Genomic DNA, 22,808 nt, shown 5'->3' with positions numbered 1-22,808 from the left:
AGAGAGAGAGACAGAGAGAGACAGAGAGACAGAGAGAGAGAGAGAGAGAGAGAACACATGCACATGACATTTCACGAACACAGAGGCATGTTTTCAGTTCATGAACAGCACAGACTCTGTTATTGTGGTACTTCTTGGGTGGGTAACATGTGAAAAGGCAAAGGAGAAGACAGCAAGTCAGTGACACCAGGCACAGAGCAGAGTGCTGAGCATGAAGGGGTTAACATTAGCTGGTCCATTTCAGAACGACTCATCTGAATGCAATCCTTGAATTTCCCCTCTGGCAGAAGCTCCCTTTAAGTTCCATGTAACTGAGTTGCTGCTGTCAGTGCTGGCCTTTGTGACAGTGACTTCAAGATGCCTTTCCAGGCACTATCAGAAATCTATCTCTTGTATGCCTTCGCTCAAGGATCACAGTCTCATTCTCTTTGGCTTATTTAGGACATTTAACAGAACGGTTCACACGCTTCCTCCCAGCAAGGTCCCATCTTGACAGCCAGGCTCTATTTTTCTGTCATAAGTAATTATAAATGTACACCTCTGAAAAGATGCCCAATTTGAGGGGCATAATCTATTTCAGATTGTAAATCACAGAAACAGCTCCATCCCCGGGGCAGCCAAAATATACAAGTCAGATTTATGAGCTCTCACTCTGAATTCTCCAGACCTGAAGATAAATAGGAATGCATCACTGCTCCCTCCCTTGGGCAATCAACAGAAAACTGGCACTTTGGCTGGTTTCAACTGTGTTTTTTGTCTTACTAACTTTAGGTCTTGTGCTCTCTTGTTCAAGACTTGATTAAGAGAATATTCTTAGACAGTCATGATATTAAGGCTGGGCATATGTGGCAGGGTTTGGGAACATTTATTTCCCTTTCCCACCATTCAAATTTCTAAATTTTCAGCAAAAATTATCTTGTTGCTTTATCCCTAGGTCCCTAATGGCAAAGCTTCCATCCAAGAGCCAGAGACAAATGGTTCACCAGAGCAGAAATCGTTGACAAAGAGACTTCCATCTCAGGTTTGTCTCTTTATTCTTTTCAAATTTCCACTAGAGACCGTCTGAGCTGTATTGAGGGCTTTCTCCCAATAAAAACATGTTGACTTTGTGATGCTCAGCAAGTGATATTAAAATATTAGAATTACTTTCCTGGAAGCAATAATTTGAAAGATGGGGCACTTCTCTGATTTGTTTCAGCTATGCAAATATCCCATTATAGAAGTACAATAAATATTAGCTGAAATTAATGATGAAGAAGTCAAGGCAATATTCCCCAGTACAGAAATGGCCCCATGTGGCTGGTATTTAACAGCTGAAAAATGGCAGGATTTCCTCATCCTTAAATGGAGGGGGGGGTAGATGAGATGGCTACAGAGCTGCCTCCAGCTCTTCAGACTTTTTTTTTAACATTTATAAATTCATTGACTTTCCTTTTCAGCAAACGTTACTATTTAAATTCCCACCTTGAACACTCAAACTTCCCGAGGAATCCAGGTGTTCTGTAGGCTGCTGGCTAGGGGGGACAATAGGTGGACTGAACACATTTAACCAATCCCTGAAAAAGAAGAAATAAAACAGAAAATTTTAAGCTTCAGAAAAATGAGGGTGAGATGCCAGTGCATTAACAAAAAAAGTTAAAAACTGTCCAATTACATATGAGAATATTCAATAAACTACTCTTGATTTAATGATAAATAATGACAACTCATATTTTTATAGAATTTAATGTTTAAAAAGTGCTTTTCTAGTATCAAGCCTGGGAGGCAAGGAGTTTAAGCATTATTATCCCCATTTTACAGATGACAAAACTGAAGATGAGAGGAATCAAATCACTATCTCCTGACTCTAAATCCTGGGCTCTAGTACTAGAGAAAATTTAGAGCATGTATAGTAGAGGATCTGACTTAAATCCCATTTCAGCCATTTAATGCTGGGGTAACCTTGGGTCAGTCACTTCCCCTTTCTGAGTCTCAGGTTCCTCTCCTTTAATATAAAGGGGTTGGACTATGTAGCCTTGAAGGTCCCTTCCAGCTCTAAATCTATAATTTCACAATGTTCTGAACCTAAGTTGGGCTATTCTGTAACCCAAAGGGTTTCCATTTGTTCTAGACCCTCAGCCTCAGGGACCCAATTCATATGACCTCCAAATTGGAGAAGCAAGGCCAAGCAGAGATCCCTGGGGTACTCCACCAGAGACCTCTTCTAAGTCAGCACTGAATCATCAATGGCTACTTTGTGATCCGGATAATCCAAGTTATCTCTAGAGCTGTGTCCATTAAGAGATCTCCTGTGTTTTTAATACGTGCATGAGAGACATCTTGCTGGAATAGAGCCCTCAGTGATGGATTCTGCTCTACCAAGTCAAATGGCCCAGCCTTTTGCTCTGTCCAGGCAAAAGATGAAATGATTTCTTATAATAAGAACAAAATGTCTACGTTACAGAAAAAATAGTAGAAACTTCTCTATGACCTTCAATTAGCAGATTCTGACAAAAGGGTAATTTTCTTGCTTCACTTATTGCACAGCAATACTGGGCTTAAGCTCCCACATGGGAGTTTTGTTTCCTGGACAGTCACATCCAAAGAATTCATCTCCAGTGACTGCTGGTGATGAATGATTTTGTACTTGGGTAGGCAGACACTGTCGCCAGGACTGTACTGACGGGCCTTCTGCTCCAGCTCTCTGGCTGGCAGGGTCACCTAGACATCCAGACGAGTCCCACCAATATGACTTTTGTGGAGGACCACAGACAAGAAACGGCAGAGCTATGTTGTCTGCTTTACAAGGCTCCACTTCCACCATGGATGACAGTCTCCATAGTGTTCAAGAAAAGATGGTGGGAAGAGACCAAACCAAGGACACCCAGAAGGGACCATGACAAAAGGAAGATGGCTCTAAAAACATTCTTAAGTTATTTAAAGACGGGAAAGACATCAGATGACAAAAAAAAAATCTTATGTGGAATCTAAAAAGTGATCTACAGGATATTAACAACTCCTGATTCACATACATGCTTTGTTACTTACATAAAATCTTTATGAGAATGACCAAAATGTTTATTATCAGAGGTATAATGATGAAACTATACTAGGGGAACTGCTAGCTGGATACCAATGATCATCTTCACGGTCACATGGGCTGATTCTTTATGAAAGATGAATAGGAAGACAAAGACAAGAACCATAGCAGACAAGAAAGCATGGGGTGGGGTGTGGGTGCCTTTATTTTTGAGATCTTTAATCTATTTGAATTACTGAAGGAGGAGAGCCACTCCTCAAGTCATCAGAACAGTTGAAGTATTGCAGAATCCAGATTCTTGAAAAAGGCACTTCAGCCATAGTTTGGAAAGTACGCATTAGTGACCATGTAGCCTGAACCCAATGAAGCCCATTCTTGCACAAATGCCTTCAGGGTGTCGGAGGACAGATGGTGGAGGCTCTGGCCACACCAGAAGGGCTCTCCTCCTTCCATCTCTTTTCTTCCCTCCTTATTTTTGTCCCCATCTCTACCATGATTCCAAAGCAGGGACTTGGGGTCAAATTCCTACTGTTCTACTTGATACTCTGTTCTCTGGAGAAAGTCCCTTAGCCTGTCTGGGCCTCAGTTTCTTTAAAATGATAAGACAGGACTGGACGACCTCTGATGTCCTTTCCAACTCTAAATCAAGAAGCTGACAACCATTTCCGTTCATCTTTTGTATTCTCTGCAACAAACAATGTCTGGCATATAACAGATTCTTAATGAAAGCTTATTGAATTGATGACATACAGGTGAAAGAAACAGAAGAATAAAAGGCAAGGATCACAGGTCTTTTTTCTACTTCTTCCATTGTGGGGGTGGCGGTGGTGCTGGTGGTGTGAAATGTGTATCATATTTAGCTATGGGAAGGGATTGAGCTGGGAGAGAAAGAGGAATTCATTGGATAGCCACATGTTTATTTTCACACAGATGACCTACTCTAAATTTCCATATTTCTCATAACCTCTAATTATAATTTAATGTATCATATAGTTTCTAGAGTAATTTGGTAGCAAACTGCCTCTCCTCCTTCCTTTCTACCACTTCCCCCACAAAGTCTATCTAAATTCACTCGCAGGTTTGGAATCAAACAAATTAAATTATAGACGCCAATGTGGCCCTGAGCCTTTCCCTAAAATACCATCACTCACCCTGCCAATGTAGAACAATTGTAATGGGAAAATGACCCACTCTTGATGCATTGTCTTTCAGGATACCTTTCTCTTCCTGCTAACCCAAGCTATCAATAGATTATAGACAGTAAAATGAGTGTGGTGAGTATGCTGTGTAATTGAATTTCATAATAACACATTAAGGAAACCAGAAAGGATTTGTCCTGGACTTTCATGCTAATGAAGCGTTTTCTGATAAGCACCTTTTATTTAGTCCATTTAATTATAGCAGACTAAGAAATTTCTACTTTATAGAAAATTTACCAAGGTTACATACAAATTGCTAACACAGTGACCTCATTAGTCACTAGAAATGATGGAGGGCAAGGATTCACAGCAAAAAAAGAGCAAGTTATATAATCCTACCAAGGAATCCCCAATGACAAATTATAAAGCCCAGCCATTGGTGACATTTGCTGTAGGAACATATGCATGATTCCAGCAGAAAATTCAAACAATTCACTACAGGTGGTTATGAATTATTAATGTGAAAACCAAGGAAGGTCATAGAGAAAGCCTTTCCTCCTTAATCTGACAACTGTACTAATATATTCCCCTTTATTCGGAATCAAAACTCCGAAAGCTAAGATCTCCTTTAATTTAACTAAGTTATGATTTTAAACCAGGAGATAAAGCACCAGGCCAAGAGTCAGGAAGATCTGAGTTCAAATCTGGCCTCAGAAACTTCCTGGTTGTGTGACCCTGGACAGGTCATTTAATCTCTTGTTTGCCTCAGTTTCCAAAACTCTAAAATGGGGACAAAAATAGCACCTACCTCCCAGAGCAGTTGTGCAGATCAAATCAGATCATATCTGTAAAGTGCCTAGTACAATGTCTGCACACAGCAGGCACTTAATAAATGCTTATTCCCTTCTCCTTCCCCTTCCCCTCTGAGTGCCCTAAGCAACTTTGTAAGATAAACAGCCCAGAGAAGGCTGTGCCCTGCATTAGTAAGCAGGGTTATGACAATCCCAATTGCTAACCCCTGTTCCCTAAGTGCATCAGTATTGGGCTCGGAAGGGCCTTCAGAGATTATCTCACTTAACCTTACTGCACAGATGAGCAAAGGGAGATTAGGGGATTTAGCTGCTTTTATAGAACTTGGAGGGGTTTAGCCACATGTTCCTTTACTGTGGCTTCTTCCTCTCGGACATATTTTCCCCACACACTATTGCCAAAGTTCCCTTTCAGCTATTAACAAGGTCATGTACTATGCATGTCTGGAGTAGGTAAAAGGCTTGGGGTAGTCATGTACACACATGGAGCATTACCCTTAGCCATGGGCCTATTTATTCCAATACAAAGGACAGCAACAATGTTGTATGGGAAATGTTAGTCCCACCTTCCAAACTAACTTTAGGTAAACAACTCATTAATGGTACAGCTTAGAAACTCAAGGAAAATGTACCGCATGGCTCTCAGTGGCATCACTAAACTTTTAAGACATCACTCATTAGCGATTTCATTTGTATGCGATGACCCCATAAGCTCAGGCTTTCAGTTTTCCTTGCTAATGTTAAGATTGGCCATTTAGAGCAGCCAGAATATTTTTAGCCTTAGCATAGACACTATATATGCACATACTGGAGGAATCGGTTGAATCACGATATGATGCGAAAAAAATCCCATTGTTAATGTGTTTATTCTTCTGGTTCTTACGCTCCCAATTCCACCACAATAAAAACATCTGAACACGTCATGACCTGCCCAACCCCGCTGACTGGTTGCGTGAAAACACAATGTTAGGCAAACACATATTTCTGGGAGCAGTCAGAAGCACGCGAATAACATCCTAAATGGTTGATCAGCTAATGTTACCACAAAGTAATTACTACTTTAAGGTTGCGTTTGCTCATACTGTGTTTAATGGTGTTAGCGAAAAGTGGCATTGGTCAGAGTAACTTTGTTTTGTTAAACTATTTTTAAGGACAATTTCTTTTCTTTCAAAGCAATGGGGGTTAAGTAACTTGCTCAAGGTTACATGGACAGTTATTTCTGGGCGTGGTGCTAAGTATCCGAGACAGGATTTGATCCCCAGGTCATCCCGACACTGGGGCCCGTGCTCTTACTTGCTGAGCCACCTGGCCGCCCCTAAGAAATTGGGGTTAAGTAACTTGCTCAAGGTTACATGGCCAGGTGTTTCTGGGTGGGTGCTAAGTGTCTGAGCCCGGATTCGATCCCAGGTCATCCTGACTCTGGGGCCGGTGCTCTTACTCGCTGTGCTACCTGGCCGCCCCTAAGGACAATTTCTTAAGAGCTTTTGAACATAAGACTATCACACAAATATCATTTCTAACAATCAGAACCAAGTTGTCCAAAAGTTGTGATCACATATATACACCAGAAGCTCTTAACTCATTCTCTCCTAAGGAACCAATCAAGCACTTCCTAAAATGGAGCTCCGAGCTTGGAGAAAGGTAGAGGAAAAGACAAAGAGGAGTGAGACATGGTCTCTTCCCACAAGAAGCTCAGAGTGAAGGCTCTAGGTGACTCTAAATTGAACAATTAATTGCCCTGTGTCTGTAAACACACACAACATTCAAATAGTTAATGGTGTAATTCTCTATCCATCTCCATCACATGGAATGTTTGAGTTTTTTAAAATGTGCATAATTTTTGGGCAGTTGAAAGGACCTGTGATACAACCGAATGTAATAGTAATGAAATCTGAAGATCCCTTTGTATTGCCAAGCTGCCAGGTACTTAACACCTAGCTTCAAATTAAGCCTCTGTAAAGAAACGAGATATGAACCCCTGTTGCTGATGCAACAGGAAGGGGCTGAACAGGGAGGAGCTAATACCTATATTAGGAATAGTATAAGCTGGACAGTCACAACTTCTTGGGACAAGCATCTGGAGGCAGAGCAGCTGCTGCTGGAGAGAGAATTAAGAATTGAGAAGAGAACTGAGAACTGAGATAGAATTTCTTGGAACAAGCCACATGGAGGCTGGATATAGTGATTTTGATTTTGAGAAAGGAACTTGTGGTGCGGGAGCTGACTTCTGAGATACCACCAGCTTTCTCCTCCTTAACTCTTGCCACCACAAGAGTTCTGTTCTCAGTTCTCAGTTTTCTTCTCAGTTCTGCCACCAGAAGTTCTGTTCTCCATTCTGCCCTCTCCAGCCTGGGCCTCTCCTTACATATGATCATTAGTTCCTCCCCTTCCTGTTGCATCAGCAATAAGAGTTCACAAGTTCTAGGGTTCACAGGTTGTGGGGTTCACAAGCTCTGCTTCTCAATCATGGGCTCAGAAGAAATGAACTGAAACAAGGTGTGAATTACTTCTTGACTTGCCATTACACAGCCAGCAGGGGCAAACACTACTTTCTGCCTTAGGAAAGAGAAAGCTGGTGTAGAAATTCACTGGGTTGTACCCATGAAGCACTCCCCCCACCCCAAATGAGTCCTTCAACTTTTGTCAAATCTGAACAGAACAAGAAAGTTCCCAACAGTGTCTGTTAAGGAGACTTGATTCTGATTGTTAATTGGATCTTTAGAGCAGAGTTAGGAGGATTTCCAAATATTTTCTCAGGGAGTTGGGTTTCTGTTTATTTTTCTGCAGAATACCAAGTAGCATTCAATTCAATTTAATTAAACAAATAGTCATTAAATACCTCCTAGGGGTTTTAAAATCTATTGGCTAACTTTGAGGGAAGGACAAAAAAAGAATGACTTGCTTTTGCCTGTTCCTTCAATCTGGCTCAAATAAAATCTCAGTCCATTCTGAGCTGGAATTAATTTTTGATGTTTACTTGTATAATTTTCTATTCATTTCAGGAGATGTTTTAAGGAGGTGGCTTATATTTATAGAAGGTTCACAACCACTAAGTTATGGCAGTCATTTATACAAGAATGTTGAATGGACTGCTTGGGGCCAACCCAGGTAGTAGGGATTAGCACCAAACTGTAACTCATAGGTCACAGCCACCAACACCCTAAGGCTCACATTCTTTCTACTACACTGGGGTAACTCCCAGTCTTCAAAGAGGTGGGAAAGGGTGGCACTATGTTAATGACACAGAATACTACTTTGATGGACTGGTTATGGAACTGGCGTGTAGACACAACCTGAACTTTATTTTACTTTCCACTCACACCTCCTTATCCTGTGTGATTCTTTCCAGTTCCTCCTATAAATATTCCACAGAGGATCAACCCAGTGGGTTTCCTCTTGGTATTTTAACATTTCATTGGTCCAACTTGGTGCAGCACATGGGAGTTCACTGGTTTTCTGTTACTCACTTCATCAACCAATATGCAGTCTTTTATATATGCTTGCTCTGAACCAGATGCAAAAAAAGCAATGGGCAGATTGCCTGTGTCTTGTTTGCACATTTAAATGCTGTGGCCTGTGTGTACCTGGCTGTAATAGTAATGAAATTTGAAGATCCCTTTGTATTTCCAAGCTGACAGGTGAGAGAGAGAGAGAGAGAGAGAGAGAGAGAGAGAATTTTCTCAGAGAGCATCTGGACCTGGGCTGCTACTGCTGGACTGAACTGAGAATTGAGAAGAACTGAGAAGAGAAATGAGAATTGAGACCTGACACATAACTTGGACTTGTGGTGGCAAGGGCCAGCTGGAGCTGCAGAAGACTGAGGAAGCATGACTGTGGTGCTGGCACTTTGTACAGATGTTGTTGTGGCTTTGTTAATGCGTATAAATGTTATTGTGGCTTTGTTAAGCCTTGTCTTCCCAGGAACAGAGACTGTGAAGGATTTGGGGTGGAGTGGACACTGTGAGCTTCAGTGTGGAGCAGGAACTGCACACAGAGCTGGACAAGGAGCTGGGAGCTGTTTGCCTTTCAATTCGGATGGTAGTTGGGTAGATTCAGGCAGGAGCTGGGACCATGGAAGAGGAACCATGGAAGCTGAGAGCCTGCCCCAAGTCAAGATGAAAAGACTTCTCTGTGGGTCCTGAGTAGTGACCTGGGGGTGGATGGCTCTTGTACTTTCCACTACCCCTTAAGAGGGTCCTGAGTAGTGACTGTTGAAGTTATAACTTACTTGCACCCATGGGTGGAGGACTTTTGACTTTTGTGTCCCTCCTTAAGGATGATTTGAATGACTGAGTCACTAAATGACTGCACTTTGGTGACAAATTGTTGAGCTGTGATACGGTGCATGCTGTGTCTTGATTCTCTGTGAATGTCTTGCTCTGAGCTGTTACTGAATAAACAGAGTTTGCTGAACCATGCAATCAGAACCCTGGAAGTGCTCACAGCCGCTGCCATCTCTGGAGTGCTACTCGTGCTTGGCTTCACACTGGCTCCTGTCTCTGCTGACCTTTGTGTTGTCTGTAATTTTGATTCTTTGGAGACAATGGTATTATTCCATGACTTGTACCATTGAGCATCATGAGGAGATACTAAGTGCGAAAAGGACAGGCTTTTGTGCCTACGCATGGTTTGTGAGGCATAATTTTCCAAACACAGTTGAGCACAGGTCTCTTTATTATATTCTGTTCTGGGCCTGCCTATGTAACTCATTGTCCATCCACAGGAACTGTCCCGGACACACACACACAAACACACACACACATATATACAGACACACAGAGGTGCACACACATACACATACATATACAGACACACACACATATATCTGTGAAGTGCCTTCATTGACTTTTTCCCATGTAGATGATCAGACCAGTCTCAAATGGAAAGTCCACTGAGGAGGTCTTGCTAATTTGTGCTGACTGATACAACCAAAATCCTGATGTCTGCCCAGTGGGGCAAGCTTAGCACTTAACCCCGGCTTTTGGGCTTGAGCAGGCTCTTCTCTGTGACAGCCTGGAGTGTTTTTGGCAGACGTGTTTTGGTGCCTGTGTGACCTCAGCCACAACCAGCTGCTCTTCCCAATCTTGCATTCTTAAGTACCATTAATTTCCATTTTCTCATCAGGAAGAGTGTTAAGAGTTCAAATGTATTTTTCACCATCATCGATGATATGAAATCTGTATCCCAAAGAAATCTGTTCCAGTTTGCATTTGTTTGTTCCCCTCTTTTCGGACACATCCATAAACACACTGGGACTGATTTATAGTTGGGTAACATGCCAAGCTTTCTGATGTATGAAAATGGGCTTATGCTGTAAATTGATGTTGCCTTGTAACCGGGTCTTTCTGTTTGGCAGGGAGATCAGGTGCTAGGCTGAATTTCAAGTTTCATAGAGAACAATAAAGAAAATAATTAAGCACCAAAACATGTGTTCTCTTTTGGAAGTCAGAGTAAGGTCAGGAATGGTTGGCATATCTTGTTGGCCATCTGAAAGTTGGAATTTAAAGGATAGGTAATATCTGAATGAGCAGATAGGATGGGAGAGGTATATAATTGGCAAGGGGAAGAATGGGGGCAAAAGGGAGAAGGGGACAAGGAGCACAAGCTGTGTGGGGCAGTGAGGAGACTAAACTCACTGGGGTAGAAGGTCCATGTTATGGAAGATAGCAGAAGACAGTGCCATACTGAAGTGCAAAGATGAAGAGTTTTCATTTGATACAAATGATAAAACAGAGCCGTTGTAGCATCTTAAGGAGAAATATGAAAGGACGAAAGTGGAGTTTTAGGGAAATTAAAAAAGTCGCATTGTGCAGAATGGATCCAAGTAGGACAAAGACTAGAGGCAGGGCTCTGGCAGGAGGTCCCTGCAGTCATCCTTGAGGCATGATGGGATCTGGTTCGATGCAGTGAACGTTTATGATAAACAATGAGAATTAAAGACTTGGATGACACTGACTCTAGCTAGACTTATGCAGCACCTAAGGTTTACAAAACACTTTACAAATATTTCATTTTATCCTTACAACAGCTCTGGGAGGTAGGTTTTTTTTACCATCCCCATTTTACAGTTGAGGAAACCAAGGGAAACAAAGGTTAAGTGACTTGCCCAGGATCACACAGCTAATTCATGTCTTAAGCTGACTGGAACCTGACTTCCTGACTGCAGGCCCAGGGCTCTTCATTGTGGCATTCTTAGCTACCCAGACTAAGGCAGAAGCTACAGAAAACAAAAGGAGCAATATTATGAATTTGAGAGTGTCATGAAGAAAAAACAGGCAGCATACAGCGATAAAGGAGTAGTTAGGCAGCACAGCAGATAGAGCATCAGGCCTGGAGTCAGGAAGACTCATCTTCCTGAGTTCAAATCTAGCTTCAGACACTTACTATGTGACCCTGGGAAAGTTACTTCAGCCTGGTTGCCTCAGTTCCTCATCTGTCCAATGATCTGGAGAAGGAAATGGCAAATCACTCCAGTGTATGCCAAGAAAACCCCAAACGGGGTCACGAAGAGTCAGACACGACTAAAATGACTCAACAACCATCACAACAAACATGGGGATAAAAGGATGTGAGTGTGAAAAGTGACCTGATGTTTTTGAGCCCAGGATTAGCGGAGTATTAGCACAATGGAGGAAATGTCAGTTTTATAGAGGGAGGGAGGCCTTTCTTTCTCCTGCCTGAGGTGAGGAGCTGCTGAGGTAAGACATGTTGAGTTTCAGATGACCTTAAAGTATCTGAAAACAGGGTGGGAGGCTCTTACACAAGGACATGAACTCATCCAACAAACAATGAAGTGGCTCTTTTGTGCACATGGCAGGTACCGAGCTACATCCTTGCCAAAAGAGCTCACCACGTAATAGGAGAATAGAGCCCAAGCACAATATACAGCGCCTTATTATCAGTGTGTCAGAGAGGGGCACAGTCAGGTGGCTTTTCTGGTCACAAGAAGGTCATCAGTGTCATGGAGCTTCAGGAAAAGCTTCATGGTAACACTGGAAATAGGTTTTCCATGATGGGTGAATTTGATTGGTGAAGGGAGGGAAGAATGGAGAAATCACAAGCACAGGCACAAGGGTAGGAAAGAGGAAGGCGGAGGTTCCTAACTCCAAAAGGGATGAGAAAATGCCCAAGCGGACACAGAGCATATTTGGCAAATGGAGATAGAAGAAAAGTAGAAATGGTGAGGAGGTAGAGGCCAGGTGGAAAAGGAAGACAGCGCTCTGCTAAGTGCACGTGCAAAATCTTTAAGACAGCTGGAGGAATGATTCCCAGTCAACAAAACAAAACGAACGAGGCTTGGAAGATGAAATCATTATCCATACTCAGCTAGAAAAAAATCAGTCACAACGGCCCAGTGAAAGAGGAGCTAACTGAATTACACAAGAAAAAGAGATTCCAAAGTGATTTCTAAACAATGAAGCCCCGAGTTTTTGGTGGACCCTGGGATAAGCATGTCCTGTTCTTATTAAATCTGCTCACAAGCTTTTAATTCCAAGGTTGTTCTGAGGATAAAATGAGTTAATATCTGTAAAAGTGCTTAGCACAGAGTCTGGCACATAGTAGGTGCTTACTAAACATCCGTTCCCTTTCCTTCTCTTTCATTCCACTTTTAACAATTTATCTCTGTGCATCAGGATTATCAGTCCTATTTTCAATCAAATCTCAAGCAAGATACACACTGAAGGCTGAACCTTTTATATGGGGATAGAGACACCCCCTTCCTCCCCCATCACACACATGCATATGGCTTTCAAAGACTGTATTGACAATAAAACTGTTGAGAAACAAAGGACTTACTAATTTGACTGTGTACAATAAACAAAAAATACCATCACGATATTAGAAATGTTATATATTGAATAGTTTTCTTTAAAATTAAGTATTTGTCTCTTTTGTGCATAAACATGAAAATTCCAGAATTTATTTCCTATCATGTTCCTGAAAGGTTTAGAATGGTTTAGTGAGAGCCAAGGCACACAAGACCACAAAAGGTGGGGAGCCCCTGCTAGAAGGCACAACCAGGAGGGCAGGTTAGTCTTGTTTTGCTAGAATGTAGACTGTGCCCACAGTGGTGAATGCGGCTTTTGTTTGGCATTTCTCAAAGATAAAGAAGGTGCCAGATTGCTGAAGACCTCAAATACCAGGCACAGGAGTCTGAACTCCATGTGACAAGCCAAAGGGAACCACAGAAGTTGCCTGAGAAGAGGAATTTCACGAGCGGATCTAGATGTAAGAAACGTTACTCTGGCATTAGTATGAAGGATGGGTTAGAAAGAGCAGAGAAAAGGAAAAATCTCTTGGGAGGCTAGTGGAAGCATACAGGTGGGTGATAATGAAAACCTACACTAGGCTGATGTTTCCAGAGGTGCTAGAAATTGCTAATCAGTGAAACATGAGGGTGAGGGACAGGCAGACCTCAAAGATAACAAATGGTTTGGTAAATAGTGGTGGGGCTAAGAGGAAAAGCTCAATTGTAAGGACCTTCATGTTTTCTTTTCTTGATGGGTGAGTGATTAAATGCTTGGTTTGGACAGAATATGTTTTGGATATAACTGAAGTTTGTTTTGAATATAAACTAGGTTGTAAAAATCAGTAAATTCCCAGATGGAGAGAGGGTAGAGGAAAGCTGAGAACAGGGTAGAGGTTTGAACCTGGAGGGTGGTCCCCCATTAGGACGTGGGAGATAGAAGACTACATAGCAGCATCACACAGGTGGCTGGGGCATCAAGTGCACTTCTTTCCTCATCTGTCACTGCTCCATTACTGTTACATTCATAATAGGACAGGGCCTCTTTGTGGAGAAAGTTGCAAGTCAGTGTTAAGTCAGGCCCAGATTGTCACTTCCATGATATAGGTGGAAATGGGCCACAAGTCCTAGTGAAAGCACAAAACAAAATCTCTGCCTTTTTGTGGCTCCTACAACTTCTCTCCTTGATGAGACCCTTGGCAAAAGTCATCATAAAAGAGGGCCCAACTTCCTCCAGGTGCCAAATCATTTGAGAACTCACAGGAGCTAATCAAGTGTAACTGTATAACATGATTTTCTGTATTTTTAACAACCCCCAAGTATCTTTTCTTTCCAGCAGGATATTGTCTTAGGTCCAGAAGATATTAATGACACATAGTATCCAGAGACCAGTTTTGAGCCTGCCTCTCATTAGCTGTGGCAAATAACTCTTTTCCTTAAGGCTTGAATAAAGAACCACTCATCAAACAGGTCCCCCAAATTAGCAAGAAAAAACCCCTAAAGCTTGGGACAGTGTCCTCTTTACTCCAGGAGAAGAGCCCAACTTTAATAGACTAGAAAAATTAGCAAACAACAATAAAAAAGAACCTGACCCTAGAAAGCTACTATGGTGATAGGGAAGATCAAAACGCAAATTCAGGAGATAATACTAAAACACCTCCATGCAAAGCCTCGAAGGAAAAAGTAATTTGGTGTTAGTCCCTAAAAGAATTCCTGGAAAAATCTCAAAAAGGAATTTAAAAACCAAATAAGAGAAGTAGAGGAAAAATTGGGAAAATAAATGAGAGTGATGCAAATGAATCATGAGAAAAAAGTCAACAGCTTGGTAAAAAAACACAAATAGTGGGGGAAAAAAACGTGTGCAAAAATTAATTGAAGAAAATAAGCCTTTCAAAAATAGAACTGGTCCAATGAAAAAAGAAGTAAAAAAGCTCAACTTAAGAAAGTTATTCCTTAAAAATTAGAACTGGGCAAGTGGAAGCTAATGACTCCATCAGACATCAAGACTGACCTGGAAAATAGATTGAGGAGATAGTTTAAGAATTATTGGACTACCTAAAAGCCACCATCAAAACAAAAGCCTAGATATCATCTTTCAAGAAAACTAAGGAAAACTGCTCTGATATTCTAGAACCAGAGGATAACAAAAATTGAAAGAATCCACTGATCACCTCTGGAAAGAGATCCCAAAATAAAAATTCTCAATATTATAGAGCTCCCAAGTAAAAAAAAAAGAATACTGCAAGTAACCAGAAAGAAACAATTCAAATATTGTGGTACTACAGTTTAAAATTGCACAGGATTTAGCAGCTTCTATATAAAAGGATCAAAAAACTTGGGATATGATATAGTGGAGGGCAAAGGAGCTAGGATTATAACCAAGAATTACCTACACAGAAAAACTGAGTATAATCCTTCAGAGGAAAAAATGGATATTTAATGAAATAGAGGATTTCCAAGTTTTCCTGATAAAAAGACTAGATCAGAATAGAAAATTTGATTTACAAATACAAGACTCAAGAGAAGCATAAAAAAGTAAACAGGAAAGAGAAATCATAAAGGATTCAATAAGACTATATACTGTTTACATTCCTACATGGAAAGATGATACTTGTAACTCTTACAAACTTTTTCATTATTAAGGCAGTTAGAAGGAACATATATATAAAGAGGGAACAGGTATGAGTTGACTATGATGGGATGATATAAAAAAAATTAAGGGGTTAAAAAGATAGAAGCATGGGAAGATGGGGGAAGGGAGAAGTAGAATGGGGTAAATTATCTTATAAAAGAGGTACAAAATTATCTTATAAAAGAGTTTTTATAGTGAAGGGGAATAAGGGGGGGGGAGGTTAGCAGGCAATGCTTGAACCTTACTGTCATCAGAATTGACTCAATAAAGGAATAACAAATACTCAATTGGATATAGAAATCTATCTTACCCTACAGGGAACCATTGGGGGAGGTGGATAAAGGGGGAAAGGATTAAAAATATGATGGAGGGAAATAATATGGTTAGTAATCATAATGTGAATATGAATGGGATGAATTCACTGATAAAATGAAAGTGGACAGCTGAGTGTATTAAAAACCAGAATCTGACAATATGTGTCTTCTTTTTAATAAAAAACACACTTGGAAGCATAGAGACACACACAGAGTAAAGTTAAGGGACTGGAGCAGAACCTATTATGCTTCATCAAAAGTAAAAGCAGGGGTAGTAATCACAATCTCAGACAAAGTAAAAGCAAAAACAGGTATAATTAAAGGAGACAAGCAAGGAAACTGCATCTAAAAGATACCACAGACAACAAAGTTATATCAACACTGAACACATGTGCAACAAATGGTACAGTATTCAAATTCTTAAAGGAAAAATTAAATGAATTACAGAAGGAAACAGACAGTAAACTATACTAGTGGAGGACCTCAACTTTCCCCTCTCAGAGTTAGATAAATATTTAAAAAACAAACAAGAAAGAAGTTAAGGAGGTGAACAGAATTCTAGAAAAATTAGATACAACAGACCTCAGGAGAAAACTGGATGGAAATAGAAAGGAATATAATGGTTCATGGCACCTGCACAAAAATAGACCACGATATTTAGGGCTTAAAAACCTGACAATCAAATGCTCAAAAACAGAAATATTAAATGCATCCTTTGCAGATCATAATTAAATAAAAATATCTTCAACCATGGAAAGAGATTAAAAATTAATTGGAAACTAAATAATCTCATCCTAAAGAGTGAGTCAAAGAACAAATCACAGGAACAATCAATAATTTCACTGAAGAGAATGACAAGGAGACAACATACCAAAATTTATGGGATAAAGCCAAAGGAGTACTTATGGGGAAATTTATATCTCTAAATGCTTATATAAACAAAAGAGAGGAAAACATAGATCAATGAATTGGGCATGAAGCTAAAAAAACCTAGAAAAAGAAAAACATTAAAAACCCTCGATGAAACAGCAAATTAGAAATCCTGAAAAATCAAAGGAGAGATTAATAAAATTGAAAGAAAATTACTGAACTAATAAATAAAACCAAGAACTTGGTTTATGGGGGAAAAACAAATAATAAACTAGATTAATTGATTAATTTGTTAAAAAAAGAAGAAAACCAACTCCCAGCATAAAAATAAATGAAAAGGGTGAACTCACCACTAATGAAGAAGAAATGAAAGCAATTAGGACCTATTTTGCCCAACTATATGCAAATAAATCCAACAATCTAAATGAAATGGATGAATATTTACAAAAATGTAAATTACCCAGATTAAAAGGAAAAGAAATAGAATAAACCCCTTATCAGAAAAGAAATTGAATGATCCATCAATGACTTCCCTGAGAAAAAATCCCCAAGATGGATTCACAAGTGAATTCTACCAAATATTTAAAGAACAATTAATTCCAATACTATACAAACTTTTTGGAAAAATAAGCAAAGGAGATCTATCAAACTGTGCTTATACTTAACCCAGGAAGACCAAAAACAGAGAAAGAAAACTATAGACCAATTTTCCTAATGAATATTGGTGCAAAAATAGGAAAAAAAATACTGGCAAGGAGATTACAGTAATATATCACAAAGATCACAAAGATGACCTGGTGGGATTTATACCAGGAATGCAGCGCTGCTTCAATATTAGGAAAACCATCAGCATCACTGACTGTCTGAATAACAAAACCAACAAAAATAATAGAATTATCTCAATAGAGAGAGAAAACAACTTTGCCTATTAAAAACACTAGAAAGCATAAGAATGGAGCTTTCCTTAAAATATTAAGTAGTATTTATGTAAAATCATCAGTAAGCATTATCACTAATAGGGATAAGCTAGGAGACTTCTCTATAAGATCAAGAGTGAAACAAGGATGCCCATTATCACCATTATTATTCAATATTGTACCAGAAATGCTAGTTATAGCAATAAGAGAAGAGAAATAAATCGAAAGAATTAGAATATTCAACAAGGAAAAAAATTATCATTCTTTGCATATGATATAATGGTATACTTGAAGAACCCTAGAGAATCAACTAAAAAACTAGCAGAAATAATGAACAACTTTAGCAGAACTGTAGTACATAAATAAACCATATCAGTATTTATATGTGTTGTTCACAAAGTCTAGTAGCAAGAGAAAGGGAAATTCCATTTAAAAGAATTGCAGACATTATAAAATACTTGGGAGTCTACCTGTCAAGATAAACTCAGGGACTCTATGAACACAATTACAAAATACTTTTCACACAAATAAACTCAGATCTTAACAAGTAGCAAAAATATTAATTGCTCATGAGCAGATGAAGTCAATATAATAAAACTGAACCTTACTCTCATCAGAACTGACTCAATAAAGGAATAACATAAACATTCAATTGAATATAGAAATATATCTTACCCTACAGGGAAGAATGGGGGAAGGTGGGTAAAAGGGGAAAGGGAGGATGGATTATGGATGAGGGTGGTCAGAAGCAAAACACTTTTGAAAAGAAATAAAGTAAGATAGAGACGGAGAGAGACAGAGAGAGAGAGACAGACAAACAGAGACAGCGAGAGAGAGACAGACAGAGAGACAGACAGAGACAGAGACAGAGAGACAGAGAGGAAAAATATGATGGAATAGCTAGTAATCATAACTGTGAATATGAATGGGATGAATTCACCAATAAAATGAAAGTGGAGAGCAGAGTTGATTAAAAACCAGAATCTGACAATATGTTGTTTATAAGAAACACACTTGGAAGCACAGAGACACACACAGAGTAAAGTTAAGTGCTGAAGCAGAACCTATTATGTTTCATCTGAAGTACTGCAGTTGACAGGTAGACTCCCAGGTATTTTATGATGTCTGCAATTCTTCCTAGATTAATTTATTTATTCAGTGCCACACTAATCAAACTACCAAAAATATTTTCTTTAGAGCTAGGAAAAATAACAACAAAATTCATCTGGAAGAACAAAAGGTCAAGAACAACAAGAGAATTAATGAAAAAAATGAAGGAAGCTGGCCTAGCTGTATCAGATTTCAAAACTGTATCACAAAGCAATAATCATCAAAACCATGTGGTATTGACTAAGAGACAAGAGTGGTGGATCAGTGGAACAGATAAGGTACACAATACATGGTAGGTAATGACCAGAGCAACCTAGTGTTTGATGAACTCAAAGATCCCAGAATTTAGGACAAGAAGTCACTATCTGACAAAAGCTGCTGGGAGAAAATGGAAAGCAGTTTGGCAGAAACGAGGTATAGACCAACATTTCACACTGTATACCAAAATAAGGTCAAAATGGATACATGATTTAGACATAAAGGATGATACCATTAGCAAATCAGGGGAGCATGGAATAGTTTACCTGTAAGATCTATGGATAAGAGAAGAATTTATGACTGACAAGAGACAGAAAACATTTACAGCATGTAAAATGGATAATTTTGATTACACTAAATTTATTGTTTTGCATAAACAAAACCAATGCAACCAAGATTAGAAGGAAAGCAAAAAACTGGGAAAATGTTTTACAGCAAGTTTTTCTGATAAAGCCCTCATTTCTCATATATATATATATATATATATATATACATACATATATATGTATAGAAAGATAGAGAGAGAGAACTTTGTCAAATTTATAAGAATATGAGTCATTCTCCAATTGATAAATGGTCAAAGGATACGAACAATTTTCAGACAAAGTAATAAAAGCTCTATAGGTTTATGGAAAAAATGCTCTAAATCACTACTGATTAGAGAAATGCAAATTAAAACATCTCTGAGGTACCACCTCACACCTATCAGATTGGCTATATGAAAGAAATGGAAAATGACAAATGTTGGATGGGGTTGTGGAAAAAGTGGGATACTAATGCACTGTTGGTGAAATTGAGACTGTTCCAACAATTCTGGAGAGTAATTTGGAACTATGCCCAAAGGGCTATAAAACTGTGCATACCCTTTGATTCTGCAATAGCACTCCTAGATCTGCATCCCAAAGACATTTTTTTAAAAAGAACCTATATGTATTAAAAAAAATACATATAGCAGCTCTTTTTGTGGTGGAAAAAACTGGAAACTGAGGGGATGCCCATTAATTGGGGAAGGGCTGAACAAGTTGTGGTATATGATTATGATGGAACACTATTGTGCTATAAAAATGAACAGGTTGGTTTCAGAAAAACTTGGAAGAATTACATGAATTGATGCAGCATGAAGTAAGCAGAACCAGGAGAACAATGTATGTGGTAACTGCAATATAGTACGATGATCGATGTATATGGTAACAGCAATATTGTATGATGATCAACTGTGAATGACTTAGCTATTCTCAGTAATACAAAGGTCTAAGAAAATTCCAAAGGACTTGTGATGGAAAGAACTGATGCAATCTGGATGCAGATCAATACTCTATTCATGGGTATGTGTGTGTTTTGTATGTTTTCTTTAAGAACATGACTCATATGGAAATGTTTTACATGACTCTACATGTATAACCAATATCAAACTGCTTGTCTTCTCAATGAGGGTGGAGGGGAGAGAATTTGGAACTCGAAATTAAAAAAAAAACAAATGTTAAAAATTATTTTTAGGGGTGGCTAGGTGGTGCAGTGAATAGAGCACTGCCCCATGGAGTCAGAAAGACCTGAGTTCAAATTCGGCTTCAGACACTTCTCTCTCTCTCTCTCTCTCTCTCACACACACACACACACACACACACACACACACACACACACACACACACACACAAGCCATGTGACCTTGGGCAAGTCACTTAATTGCCCTATCTCCCCCCTCCAAAAAAACTTTTTTTCACTTGTAATTCGAAGAAATTAAATATATTTTTTCTGATTCTTCTTTTATAGCATAAGTAATGTTGAAATATGTGTAACAAAATCATACATGTATAGCCTATATTAGATTGCAGCCTATCTTGAAGAAGAGGGAAGGGGAAAACTTAGAACTCAAAATCTTATAAAAGTGAATGTTGAAAACTAAAAATAAAAAAAATTGAAAAAATATTAAAAAAAAAAGAAATTAAATGCAAGTGTGCTTAGAAATCCTCCACTGGAAAACTCAAGAAAATCAAAGCATTCTCTGGAGGTAACGACATGACATGGTTGCAAAGAAGGTGATGGCTTTCCTTCCATATGATTCATATATCCCCTCTTCTGGATTTGAAAACAAAATGGTATCCGGGCTGAAATCTATGTCATCAAGTTCTGACAGGTCGATGGTCTCCCCCGAAGAAGAAGGCTTAAGTGTAAAAAGTTGGACGTATATTACAAAAGAGAGTGAGATGGACTAAAAGTATACCTGAGATAAAGGATCATAAGATTTAGGGCTGGGAGGCCATCTAGTCTAACCTTTTATTTTACAGATGTTCAGAGGGTATCTTGCCCAAGGTCCCATAGCTAGTAAATGTTAGGGCTTGAGATTCGAACCTAAAGCCTATACTCTAGGATGCCACGCTGACTCTGAGGAGTGATACAAAAGGAGTGCATTCATGTGTATAAAGAGGAGGAAATTTAAACTGAAAGCTGTTTTCTGAAATATTTTTTAAACTTGCTAGAATAAAAGACAGCCCCATGGGGTATTCAAAGTAAGTCTCCTTTACCCTTTATTTTTCCTGAAGGAGAATTATATGGGGTGAAATTTCTTGAAAAAGCAGTCAGTTTATCTCCTCAAAACAGAAAAACTAATCAAGCATTGTCTGATTAATTAGAGACACTTTTTTTTTTGCTATCAAGGCCTAGGGCTCTAATCAATTCAATCAACATGCAAAGAGACAATCTATGGCCTTCTAGATTAACAGAGTTGAATGTTAAACAGCAGACTGACATTGTCCTGGCCACTATCTAAAGCAACTGAAAACTAGCTATTTTCCCTGATTATTCCAAGGTAGGCTAATTTAATGTTACTTCTCTCTTTCATAACTGTTTCTTAAGGTAGAATTACAAAGAAATGAATGCTTCCATTGTCTTTTCATTCTTTCCCCTAGCATTTTAATCAGGGTAAATGGTCTTCTGTCAAAATACACGGGAAGTAGCTTTAGACCACTTTCAAGGAGGGGCACTGACATTAGCAACCCAGAAAGATCTGCTAAAAGAGTGGTCCAAGAAATGCCACTGGCTATGTGGTTCCATTTAGTAGCATATAGTTGGCTGCAGAATTCTTCTGAAACAATGAGGCAACTAAAACCACAAAGAAAATGAGAAAGACTTCATTTGTTTTTCTGCTAGTCTGAGGAAGTGGATAAGGTGAACATGACCCACAAAGTATTTGCACTGTGGTTTATGTGAAAATTCAGGCTGCTGACCCAAAGGCGATACAGAATGCCAGGCAGGTCATGCCAGGCAAGCTTCTTTCTTGTGCCCGTCCCGGTTTAGCTGCTAAGCGGTGGTCAGTGATGCCCATGGTTACAAGGCTCCTCTTCTTGCCCACATTCCTTATAATTTACCCTCACAGATTTCATATTGACTTAGCTTCCTCCCTCCCCACAAAGTCAGCCCCTTGAAGGCAGGGACCATTTCATTGTTGTCACTGGGGCTTGGCCAGGGGCCTGTGTCTCAAGTTCTATAAAATCATTTCAAAATCCCTGGATTTCCAGTAGGATTTAGTCTTTTTGAACTCAGCAACAAACAATACAAGGCTCTAGAATTCTTCATGAAGATGAAATTATTGATAATAAAATGGGAAAATTTCTAATCCTGACATAGCTTTAAGCCAACTCTGCATCATTACACTTGATTATATATTGTATATATCCTCCATGTCCCAGCCAAATTGATCTAGGAGCTATTTTTTGAAGTCAGCATTTCTCCCATTCCCAGGCCTTTGTGCTGTCTTCCCTCTCCCTGCTGCCCTTACCCTCCATGTCCTGGACTTCACACTCCCTCTTCACCTCTACTTTCTGGAATCCCTTGATTCCTTCAGAGCTTGGCTCATGTCCCGAGTTCTACAGAAGCCTTTCCAAAGCCCTTAGCGCTCACCCCTCTCTCCCTCTAACTACAACACACACATATGTTATAATTAAATATACATAATAATCTATCTATATGCGTGTATACACACTCACATATGTATAT

The 22,808-nt window shown here is 39.3% G+C and overlaps 2 protein-coding genes across 3 annotated transcripts in view; both read right to left on the bottom strand.

The window, feature by feature from the left end:
- Positions 1 to 22,808, bottom strand: part of CFAP20DC (CFAP20 domain containing) — a 223,495-nt gene that overhangs the window by 5,355 nt on the left and 195,332 nt on the right. For both annotated transcript variants that reach the window (XM_069084234.1, XM_069084231.1), the window contains one exon: positions 1,465 to 1,556. In XM_069084234.1, coding sequence (XP_068940335.1) covers positions 1,465 to 1,556 — 92 coding nt within the window. The remainder of the gene's footprint in view (positions 1 to 1,464; positions 1,557 to 22,808) is intronic.
- FAM3D (FAM3 metabolism regulating signaling molecule D) overlaps positions 1 to 22,808 on the bottom strand; it is a 307,323-nt gene that overhangs the window by 149,224 nt on the left and 135,291 nt on the right. The window lies entirely within an intron of this gene.

This window comes from Petaurus breviceps, unplaced genomic scaffold (genome assembly GCF_028583685.1).
Source record: "Petaurus breviceps papuanus isolate PSGF00001 unplaced genomic scaffold, PetGlider_PUasm1.0 174, whole genome shotgun sequence".
Lineage (NCBI taxonomy): Eukaryota > Metazoa > Chordata > Mammalia > Diprotodontia > Petauridae > Petaurus > Petaurus breviceps.
The sequence above is the reverse complement of the archived record's forward strand: the minus strand, read 5'-3'. Positions and strand labels throughout refer to the sequence as shown.